Consider the following 11,261-nt stretch of genomic DNA (forward strand, 5'->3'; position numbering starts at 1 on the left):
ACACCCACACCCACCACCATCCCCGCCCCACCTCCTTTCCAAGTCAAGATTTTTTTTTTCCGCTGTTCTCTTATTCTTTCCTTTCCGTCTCCGCCCACAACCTCCCTTTCCCCTCCTCTTCCCTTCCTCCCTCCTCTTGTCTTCCCCTTCCTTTCCCTTTTCCTCCCCCCAGCCTCTTCCCACTCGTTTGTAGGCTCTGAGACAATTTAGAACTACCTCTCCCAGAGTGCCCAGAGAAGAGGTGGGGTGGCGGGGAGAGAAATGAATCTAGGTCCCGGCGTCGCAGGTGCTGCTGGGAAATGAAGTCAGTCTCTTCTCAGCGCCACTGGTCGGCGGGCGGGGAGACATCACGTAAACAAACTACTACTCCCTGCGGCCCCCTCGCGGCGGGTCGGGGCGAGGCGGGGGTCGGGCTCGCGGTGCTCGTTGAGGAGGAGGCGGCGGCGGCGGCGGTGGCGGCGGGAGGAGCCGGGCCCGGGGCCGGCGGCGGTGGCGGCTGAGATTGGGGGGGGGGGCCGGGGGGGAGGGGGGAAGATGGCGGCGTCGGGGGCGAACGGCCCCGGGCCCGGCTCGGGTTCGGCCTCGGGTTCGAGCTCGGCCTCGGCGGCGGCCTCGGCAGCCAACCCGCGCAAGTTCAGCGAGAAGATCGCGCTGCAGAAGCAGCGTCAGGCCGAAGAAACGGCGGCCTTCGAGGAGGTGATGATGGACATCGGCTCCACCCGGGTAAGGGGCAGCCAGGGGCAGGTCAGGCGGGCCGGATCCCGAGCTGAGTCGCAGACCTGGGGCGGGGATTGGGGGAGGAAATGGGGGGGACAGGGAGTTCTGGGGATGTCGAGTGAGAGCAAAACTCCGGGGACCGTCGAACTGTGCATCTCTAGGGTGGGGGAAGGGGGTCTCCGGAAGAGCTATCTGTGGGCATGGGGTGGGCATAGTGAGCGTGGTTGAGGGTGGGGGAGTGAGTAAGGAGTGGGACTCCCCCGAATGGGGGGTCCGATTGGAAGGCTGCTGTTGGCTCTAGTTGCCATCTCGTGCCGCTCTGAGGCATCCCCAGCTCTAGTTATTTGGGGAGCTGAGGGAAGGACGGACACACACCAAATCCTTCAGTGTAGTGCAGGTCAAAGGGCATGCATGGATAAAGTCTTCCTGTCTCTTAACGTGTTTCAGCCCAACGGGGTGAGCATCACCTTCATGAGTGGTCCTTCTACCCATTTATTTGTACAAGGCTGGCCCAAGTGACCACTAAAGTTTTCCAGGGAGAAGTCCCGAGGTGGGTGGTTTGACCAAAGCAGTGTTGGCTACCGAAGGACAGGAAGTCCCCTCCTCTGTCCCTTTGCTTCCTTTTTCAAATACTTCCTGTGGTTTCCCCGACATGAAGGTGAGGTCCATTGCTCATGGGCTAGAGAGCTGAGTGTTTCATCCTGGGAGTCCTCCGGAGATTGAGGACAACTGTTGAATGTTAGATGAGGGGAAAAGTTTAGCCGTAGTGTCAAGTAGCTGATGACACTTTAAGGTTGCTTGGATTTGGTCACCTTAGGAGGCAGGAGATGCCATGGGGCTTTTCTGGTGTGTAGGAAATCCCCAATCCCCAAATGGTCAGACATTGTGGCCCCTCTGGGGAGACTACTTCCTATTGGAATCTCTGAGGGTTCCTTGTTCCTTAGGGAAAGGTCTCAAGTGTTGGTTGTTTCAAGCTGGTGTGTTACCCTAACTTTGGGGCACATTCTGAAATGTTCTGAAACATGAAGTGAGGACATCGCTTGACTTAACCAAGCAGTGGACAATGAGCTAGAGAGACAAGGGAAAAGCCGAAAATGAAAGCTCTGTCTTTGTTAGCTGCCTTTCTTTTCTCTATGTGTTTCTGTCTGTGGTTTTCAGTCTCTGAGCCTCTGGGGACCCTGTGCCCCTGGCTATGGGAGCTGAGCCAGATGGAGGAAAGAACAGGCAAACCAGGTGAATGTGTATTGCAGCTGGACCCCTGTAGGCATTATAACCCTTTACTACACACCCTTCCAGGATCTGTAGTGGGACTCTGATCTCTGGATGACAGCTTCAAGTGCTGTTCCTTGAACCATGACTTCTTTGAGATATGGTAGAGTAAACTGGGGTGGGTAAGGCCCCAATAAGCTTAGAGCTAAGGGGTTATTGCATCAGCATGGTAACTTGGCTTGCCATGTGGTCACTCTTTGAAAACCTTCACTTACTTCTCCACCAGTAGGAACCCTTACCAAGGCATAGAGGGAAATGGTGGGCATTTAAAGGCAGGACCTGGGACCCAGGAATACAAACTCAGAATAAGGGACTTAGAACTCAGCATGCTCTCTCAATCATTTGAGGCAAATTTGGCTGTGGAGACAGTCCCAGCTGAGCAACTGGAGTAACTTCTCTGTGGCTAGCAAATACCACCTGAAGTCTTATATAGCAGGGAGGGATGACCCAGAGAGAGGTCACTGTAGTCTCCACATGTGCCCATGGGTTTTGTTTGCCTCTTGAAGGAAGGGGGGGAAAAGAGTTTTGGTACTGCCCTAATTTTCAGTGCCTTTGTATTTGAAGGAAGTTTCTGAGTTCTTTTCCCCATTTCCTTCCTAGGGCATTCCTGCTATTCAGCTAACTTTAGCAAATGCAGATGACAGTAGTTGGCATCCCACAGCCTACTGAGAAGGGATGTGAGGCACCAGAATTGGCTACTTTGCCTTTTGTATTGGTGTTGGCATAAATAATTTCTAACTAGGCGGGTGTCATGCCGGGATGCCAGTCTCTGGGATCCTGCAGCACATCTTCAGAAGGTGGATGAGTTGGGCTCATTGTTCTGACCTAGGCTGGCTGCTGCTGGCAAGACTTCCTTTCCCATCCCCACTTCCCAAGGCCAGGCCTCTCTTTGGCATTGTTCCAAAACCAGGGGCCTTAGGGCAGGGTTAAAGAGAGTCCCTTTAGTTTGGCACTATTTTCCCAGCCAAGAGCTGGTGCGGAACAAGTATTGAATTGAGTCACCCCAGCCCTGTGAGTGTAAGCCGTATCTAGTATGCTCATGGGTGGACAGGTGGCAGTGGCCTTGTAGCTTTGGCCCCTATCTGTGAGGGGAAGGAATGAGGCTGGCAGCACCATCCTTGTGCCATCTACCGCCTGTCTCCTTTTCTGCCAATTAGTCTTGGGCTCATCTGGTTGGAAGAATAGAGGTGGCTAATGGGTCCCTTGGGGCCAGGGGGAGAGCCCATGTGACTAGCTTAGGGGCGCCTGGCATTCCTTTTGGGACTCGTCTTGGGGTAATGCCAAATGGGGCAGGCTCTGCAACAGAGCACAGTGCCTGGCACATAGTATGCACTTAATACATGTTTATTCCTTCCTTCCTTCCTTCCTTCCTTCCTTCCTTCCTTCCTTTCTTTCTTTCTTTCTTTCTTTCTTTCTTTCTTTCTTTCTTTCTTTCTTTCTTTCTTTCTTTCTTTCTTTCTTTCTTTCTTTCTTTCTTTCTTTCTTTCTTTCTTCCCTTTCTTCCTCCCCTTCCTTTCTTCTTTTCTTCCTCCTTCCCTTCCTTCCTCCTCTCCTCTCCCTCTCTTCTTTCCTCCCTGCCTCCTTCTTGGTGATGATTTCATTGACTAGGGTGCTATGAAGAGGGGCTATGGCTGTGGAGCCAAGTGGTATTTTACAGAAAGGAGGTGAGGGTTATAGTTCTGTTGCTCTCCCAGTCTTCTTTCTCCCTCTAGCAACTTAGACATATCAGTAAGATTTGGAGCAGAGAAGGTAGACTAGTATTTGGAGGCCTTCTTGCTTATTTGTGGGGTCAGGGCTCTATTTTCTCTGACGATCCTTCCTCCTTTTTAGTTACAGGCACAAAAACTTCGATTAGCTCATACTCGTGGCCCCTATTATGGTGGCTCTCTGCCCAATGTTAACCAGATTGGCTGTAGCCTGGCGGAGTTCCAGGTGAGTAAGTGGAAACTAGGGTGAAGAGAGGGGAGGGGAGGGGAGGGGAGGAGGTAGGAATAACTGGGGCAGAACAAGGAGAGGGAGCTGTGGTTTTTCTTCTCCCACCCTTCCAGATCCCCTTTCCCTGACTACCATGTATGTGTTGGCAGAACCCCCTCCATTCATCCCTGGATTCACGGAATACACGGCACCATGGTCTGGTGGAGCGGGTTCAGCGGGATCCCCGAAGGATGATGTCTCCTCTACGCCGTTACGCCCGCCACATATCCTTTGGAGAATGGGTAGGGGGTGGGGGGTAGCACGAGTTCGGCAAATACAACAGGAAAAAACTTAGTGCCAACCTGCTGCTGTTCCCTCCTTCTTCTCCTTAGTTCTTGGGTAGTTCTTCCTCCTGTCTACTAATGTGTCTTTTCTACTGCCAGCAATAGAGCGTATGTGTTTGTGCTGCCTCATAGCGGAGGTCACTTAGTTCCTTCATCTGCTCATCTAGACTCTCAGACTAAGAGAACTTGGTAGAAGAAGGTGATCTCCTTCCCGCCCTTAACTGTTCTCATGTTTCCTTCCCTTCTGAAGCTCTGTTCCCCTTCTCCCCTGCTGCAGTTTGACTGTTATCCTTTGCAGAGGAGAGAGCAGCGTGTGGTCCTCGTGTTTTTCCTTAATGTGGTGTTGCTCACATTGACAGCTCCCCTTATAGTCCAGCCTACTTATCTCCTCCTCCCGATTCCAGCTGGAGAAGGTGAATGTCCAGAGGGGCGCTGAGCATAGCACCCATGTAGACTCCAAGCATTGATTCTACACTTCCACCCCTGGGTCTGGAAGGGCCACAGGTCGGGGAGGAGGTGTCCTTAGCATGTGCTGGATAAGAGTTGGGGCTGGAATTCTCCTGGTTTTAAAGAGGGGTTTGTCATAGAGGTGGGAGCTAGGTGGGGTGGGTGGGATCAGAGTCCAGTCTCAACCTTGTTGACATAAGAGTAGCCGAGCCTACCCCTCCTGCTGGGGTAGCACCAATGGGAGCACAGGCTGTGCTGGGTGTGTGCTTGGGGGAGTGAGCGTACTTCCTGCCAAAGCTCTGTGCCAAGTACAGTGCTCTAGCACTGCTGCCCCCCCACATTCCAATGACTGAGGTTGTTGGGCTCCAGGTTAGCCCTGTTTAGCCTGGTACAAAGGATGACTCTTGGGCTTTCTTGGGACCTTTGGGTGCTCTGAAGGGTCAGAAAGTCAGAGCAGAGATGGTCTTTAATGTCCTGTCCACTCCCACTTCATTTTAGCTGCTTCACACCCTCCAACCCCCATCCCTGTCTTCCTGACTGTTGTTTCTCCCTCTCAGAACAATGCCCTGGGGTAACTTCCCTGCTGAGAAGGGGCAGCTGTTCCGACTTCCATCTGCACTCAACAGGTGACGTCCCCTTGTTTCCCCTTGTCTCCTTTTGAGGCTCTGTCTCCTTCATTCCTACTTTTTTCCCTTCACCCCAGGGTCTTCCTCTCTGAACTGAGAGCCTCAGCCTCAGATCCCTGTGGTTCCCTGGCCTAACTCTTACCTCTGTGTCGGCCAGCTGGAGGGGTCCTGTCACCATGGGAACCATGCCAGCTTTACCCTGCTTCCCACAGGACAAGCTCAGACTCTGCCCTCCACACAAGTGTGATGAACCCTAATCCCCAGGACACATACCCAGGCCCCCCACCGCCCACTGCCATGCCCAACCGCCGGGGTGGTAAGTGCCAATATCTTAGAGCATGGGAAGCCAGAGAGTGTGGGGATACATTGAATGGAGGGATGGGAGAATAGATGGAAAAAGACCCATCATCTAGTGCTCTGGCCAGCAGGAATCTCCTCTCTTTCAGGTTTGGTAGATGAGGAAGCAGATTCAAAAGGTAGGAAGGCTTATTTCACTTATTCTTAGGCATTGTGTTTTGTTATTTTATTTTAAAACCTTACATTATCAGTATCTTATTTTTATGTCACCCTCATTTCCAAGGATATCCCTTTCCTATTTTCTATTTCCTTAAGCCATCGCTTAGAAGAAAGTCTAAAAAAGAAAGGGGAAAAATGGAATTAAACAGAATTGATCAACATGTTGACTTTGACAGTGAATGCAATATTCTACACCCATAGTCCGCCACCTCTAAAGAGTTCATTTTTTTCAGCTATCCTCCAGGGTCAAGCTTGGTCATTGTAATTACACAGTGGTTGACTTTCAATTTTTTGGTTCTTTCCTTGGTAGTTAGTCATTTTATAAATTGTTTTCCTGATTCTGCTTACTTTATGCATCCATTCATATAAATCATCTCATACTTCAAGCTGATCATAGCAGTAATTTTTTTACAACTCAGTAGTATTCCATCACATTCATATTCCATGATTTGACCATTCCTCAATTAATGGGCACCTACTTTTTTTTCCTACTTCTTTGCTATTGTAGAATATCTGTCTGTGACCTCTTTGGGTCACAGTAGAATTTCTGGCTCAAAGGTTATGGACATTTAAGTCATTTTTTGTTGTTGTTGTTTTTGGTGAGGCAGTTGGGGTTAAGTGACTTGCCCAGGGTCACACAGCTAGTAAATGTCAAATGTCTGAGGTTGGATTTGAACTCAGGTCCTCCTGACTCCAGGGCCGGTGCTCTATCCACTGCGTCACCTAGCTGCTCCCATTTAAGTCATTTTTAATAGCACCATTCAAAATCACCTTCCAGAATAGAAGGGCTAATTCACAGATTCCCCCAACAGTATATCAATGCTTTGTTCTTTCCCCAGCTAGGCATTGAATATTAAAATGCTAAGTTGAGAGGGGAAAATGTAAGATGTGGGTCAAGTGGGTACCTCCCCTATCTGACCCCAATGCTTAAGCCTCTTCCTCTCCATGACTTTTCTCTCTTCCTCTCCTTCCATCAGTCTTTGTCTTTCAAGTTCCTGCAGTCGAGGAGAACTTGTTGGATGACAAGCATTTGTTGAAGCCCTGGGATCCTAAGAAGGTGGGTATGGGAGACACCTCTGGTGCCTCCTTTCCCTCCTTTGGGGCCACCGTATTGTAGAATCAAGTCCATTTCCTGGCTCAGACTCTTGCTGCCTGTTACTTGTGTGGGCTGGTCATTGAAACTCTGTTTCTTCATCTCTAACGTGGGGTTAATACATTGATTATTTTGTGGTAGTGTTGTGAGGAAAGCAGTTAAAGCGTCCTGTAAATATGAGGGGAAATACAGACTGAAGGGGAAGGTGAGGGATGGTCAGAGGACTTTGAAAGGGCTTCCCATTTGTAGGCTCACCTCTTTCCCTCTGTGTGTTCAATAGCTGTCTTCTTCTGCCCGACCTCGATCCTGTGAAGTCCCTGGGATTAAGTAAGTGGCTCTCCATGGGTGTGGGCTGCAGGGTAGGCAAGATGGGAGGAAGGAAAGGAAGGTTGATGGTGACTCCTGCTCTCCAGGGACCACCCTCAGTTCGTGTGTTTCTTCCTTTTCCTAGCATCTTCCCATCCCCTGACCAGCCTGCTAACGTACCCCTCCTTCCACCTACCCTGAATACCGGTGGCTCCCTGCCTGACCTCACCAACCTACACTTCCCTTCACCACTGCCCACACCCCTTGACCCAGAAGAGACAACCTATGCTAGTCTGAGTGGGGGCAGCAGTACCTCCAACTTGACCCACACCATGACCCATCTGGGCATCAGTGGGGGCCTGGGCCTGGGTGTCAGCTGTGATGGGCCAGGTGAGTGGTCACTCTCTTCTCTCCCACCCCTTCACGCACATCCCTCCTCCCAGTTTTGGATACACCAACATAGGGGTCAGGGGAGTGGGCCTGAGTATTCAGCCCTGAGGGGGTCAGTCTTTAGGCACCTGGGTACCTCTCAGTTTTAATCATCTGGACAGGCATAGCAGTCTGTCTCCCTGACTTGGTGAGACTTAATGTAGCACTATTTCTTAGAGTTTTGCCCTTCTAATAGCAGTGGGAGAAGGTGCTTGGTTTCCTACTAAGCAGGCACAGCTGGCAAAGTGCTTGCCTGCCCCTTTCACGTTGTGGTCATTGTATTCTCACTTCCATTGTCTGATCACCTCCACCCATTCTGTATGGGGGCAGGGAGAAGGGACTTGGTGCCCTTTGGTAATGTTGGCATCTCTGGTTTTTGTCTGTGCCCGCAGGACTTAATTCACCTCTCAACCACCCATCCCTGCAGTCTTCCCTTAGCAATCCCAACCTCCAGGCTTCTCTACATAGTCCCCAACCCCAGCTTCAGGGCTCCCACAGTCATCCCTCACTGCCTGCTTCCTCCTTTGCCCGTCATACCATGCCTGCTACCTCCCTGGGCCACCCTTCACTTAGTGCCCCAGCCCTTTCCTGCACCTCGTCTTCCTCGTCCCCTGCGCTGGGCGCCCTCCCATATCCCACTCCCACCCCTGGGGCCTCCCCCCGACACCGACGTGTGCCCCTCAGTCCCTTGAGCCTGCCCATGGGTGGAGCTGACGCCAGACGGCCCCAGCAGCAGCTGCCCAAACAGTTCTCGCCAACAATGTCACCCACCTTGTCTTCCATCACTCAGGTATGCGTGGCTGCCTCCACCCTTCCCATCTCTGAGACTCCTGGGCTTGCCCACCAGCCTCTTCCCTCCTCCCCGTCCCCAAGTCCTTCACCCTTCTTCCTCCTTTCATTTAGTTTCTACATCCCACTCTTTTTTCCTTGTACTCCTCTGGTATATGTCTGCCATTTGCCTTGTATCTTTATTTTCCAATTTTCTCCCTCATCTGCTCTCTCTCTTCTTTTTTTATCCATTTCCCATCTATTTTCTCCATTTCTCTCTTCAAACAGCTTATTTTCAATGCTAAAACTTTGCACTTTCTCCTTTTCTCGTACCCATCTCCTTGCCTACTTTTCTCTTGCTCTCACGATATCCTTTTATTTTTTTCTACTATCCTGAGCCTCTTGTCCTTCCAGGCTCCTACTCCTACTCTATTCCTCCATTCTTTTTCTTCCTCTTTTCCTTCTTCTTGTCTCTCTTCTCTCCTTTCTTCCTTCCCTCCCTCATCCCCATTGCCTGGATAGGGATGTGTGTGTCTGGTATGTGTGTTCCATTTTCCATCTCAACCCTGGTAGGGGATTAAGGGATAGAAAAACCTCCTTCCCTCTGGAGCCCCTCCCTTGGCACGAGTACCCACAGAGGGTTTCTTTTCCTCTGGGAGGGCAGTAGGTATCTTTCTTCCCACGCTTCTCCCCTAGAAGCCACTTGAAAGCTAACTCTCCCCTCCTTCCTTCCCTTTAGGGTGTCCCCCTGGACACCAGTAAGCTGCCAGTTGACCAGCGGCTGCCCCCATACTCCTATAGCCCTCCTGGCCTGCTTCTGCCTGCCCAGCCAGCAGTCACCAAGCCGCTGCAGCAGCAGCAAGCACCGCCTCCCCCATCCTGTCCGGTCCAGTCACCCGGTGGACAAAGGCAGTATGGGGCACCATCGTACCCACCTGCCTCCAGTGGGCAACAACCACACGCCCCACCCACGGGCGCCTTCAGCCTGGGGAACGTGAGTAGCCTGACCTTTGTCGCCAGCCAAGAGGAGGTTTGAGCAGTGTCCTCGACACTGTTCAAAACAGGGAAGGTCTGTTTCCAGTCACTTCTGGGTGGGTGGGCCCCTTCACTCTTACTCCCCCATTGCTGATCCCCACTTCTGTCCGTTCTCCCCCAGCTGTCTCTGCTCAGCTCACTCTTTGATGACTCCCCCTTTGACCAGCTTTCTTCCTGGCACGCACATTCTCTGTCTCAGCAGGTACGGTGCCTGGGCCCTTTGCTGGCCCCGTGCCCCCTGCCCTTATTCTGCTTGCTCACTATGTCCTGTCTCTGGCTTTCCCCTGTGGTCAGTGGGAATGATGGAGTAAATCTTAGGGAGCGGGGAGAAGCAGCCCCCTTCTGATAATGTTTTGTTAAGGGTCTCTGTCCATTTGTACCCCCAGCTAGAGCAATTCAGCATGGAGAGTCCATCGGGCAGCCTGACGCTGGACCCTCCCAGCTTCTCTGAGGGGCCGGGCTTCTCGGGGAATGATGAGCCAGGGGGTGGGGGGAATGGCCCCCAAGACTCCCATGCCCTCAACCGCCAGAACCTGACACACTGTGCCCGACACGGTCCAGTGCCCAACATCATCCTCACAGGTAGGAGGATCATGGGGGGAAGACATCAGGGGCTGGGGTGGGTGTGAAAGTTACTGGAGAGGTCATAGTTGTGGGGTTTGGGAGGGTCTCCCTCTAGCCCCTGCCCTCCTCCCACGTGGTCCTGATCTTCACTTCTCTGCCTGTTCAGGAGATTCCCCGCCTGGCTTCTCCAAGGAGATTGCAGCAGCTCTGGCAGGGGTACCTGGCTTTGAGGTGGCAGCAACTGGATTGGGATTGGGGCTAGGGCTGGAAGATGAGCTTCGGATGGAACCGTTGAGCCTGGATGGGCTGAACATGTTGAGTGACCCCTATGCTCTGCTGACCGACCCAGCTGTTGAGGACTCATTCCGAAGTGACCGACTACAGTGAGGGATGTAGGACTGGGCACAGTGGCAGTGCCCCACTTTTCTCTCATCTTCCCTCCTCCCACTACCCTTTTTCTCCCTCCTCCCTCTCCCCCCTGGCCAGTAGAGACTCCACTCTCTGCCCCCAGCCCCTTTCCCCAACATGAATGAGACCAAGGGATCACAGGATTGTATACAAAGGAAGGGATGCCTGCTTTGATGTATGGCATCGGGGGCAGACATGGAAGAGCACTAGGGAGGGCCTGAAGCACTTGTAACTTTGAACCGTCTGTCTGGAGGTCAGAGCCTGTTGGATGTCAGGGGGTGGAGGAGGGACTGGGTAGCAGGGCATGCCCAGGTGGTGGTGGGGAGAGGTTGCAGTGTCGGCCCCTCCCCACAATTTCCCCTTCCCCCCTTGCAGGAGAGAGCCAGAGTGGATATTATTTTTTTTAAATATATTATATGTTAATTAAAAAAATCACATCAGACCCATGGTGTTTTAACTGCTCTTTGGGCTTGGGGGAGTGGGGCAAAGTGCCCCCCAAATGGGTAGCAGGGCATGGAGTTGTATAGAGTATCTATACAACTTCTACTTTGCCTTAGCCATTGATGTTTGTGTTGGGTGTGGGGACCTGGGTTCTAGGATATAGGATGCCAGAGCATGTGCTCACCTGTCCTGTGCTCAGGACCCCGAAGGTGAAAAAGGACCAGGGGGCTCCGACTGGCTTGACCAGTTCCTCACTCCCCAGCAGTGGGGCTTGGCAGAGAGTCAGGCAGGTAGCTGAACCCCCAAGGCCGGAGTTCCTGGCAGGCTGGCCTCTTAGCTCTCCCTGGCTCAGTTGGCCTCCGAGGGAGCTGGAAAGCCAAGGGT

General features: G+C 52.3%; 1 protein-coding gene across 3 annotated transcripts; it reads left to right on the forward strand.

Moving 5' to 3' along the window:
• The first annotated feature begins 534 nt into the window (after positions 1 to 534).
• On the forward strand, positions 535 to 10,878 carry CRTC2 (CREB regulated transcription coactivator 2). 3 transcript variants are annotated; one of them, XM_044005025.1, is made up of 15 exons: positions 535 to 723; positions 3,817 to 3,918; positions 4,071 to 4,184; positions 4,596 to 4,657; positions 5,249 to 5,317; positions 5,530 to 5,633; positions 5,764 to 5,793; positions 6,811 to 6,890; positions 7,207 to 7,253; positions 7,378 to 7,622; positions 8,054 to 8,451; positions 9,169 to 9,423; positions 9,586 to 9,666; positions 9,851 to 10,046; positions 10,195 to 10,878. In XM_044005025.1, the coding sequence occupies exons 1-15, from the start codon at positions 535 to 537 to the stop codon at positions 10,413 to 10,415; spliced, it is 2,193 nt and encodes a 730-aa protein (XP_043860960.1). In that variant the 3' UTR covers positions 10,416 to 10,878. The 3 variants fall into 3 exon arrangements, with proteins under 3 accessions (XP_043860960.1, XP_043860961.1, XP_043860963.1); XM_044005026.1 differs by lacking the exon at positions 9,586 to 9,666; XM_044005028.1 differs by lacking the exon at positions 535 to 723 and having other exon boundaries at positions 3,841 to 3,918; positions 4,035 to 4,184.
• The last annotated feature ends 383 nt before the right edge of the window (positions 10,879 to 11,261 follow it).

Source organism: Dromiciops gliroides, chromosome 4 (genome assembly GCF_019393635.1).
Source record: "Dromiciops gliroides isolate mDroGli1 chromosome 4, mDroGli1.pri, whole genome shotgun sequence".
Lineage (NCBI taxonomy): Eukaryota > Metazoa > Chordata > Mammalia > Microbiotheria > Microbiotheriidae > Dromiciops > Dromiciops gliroides.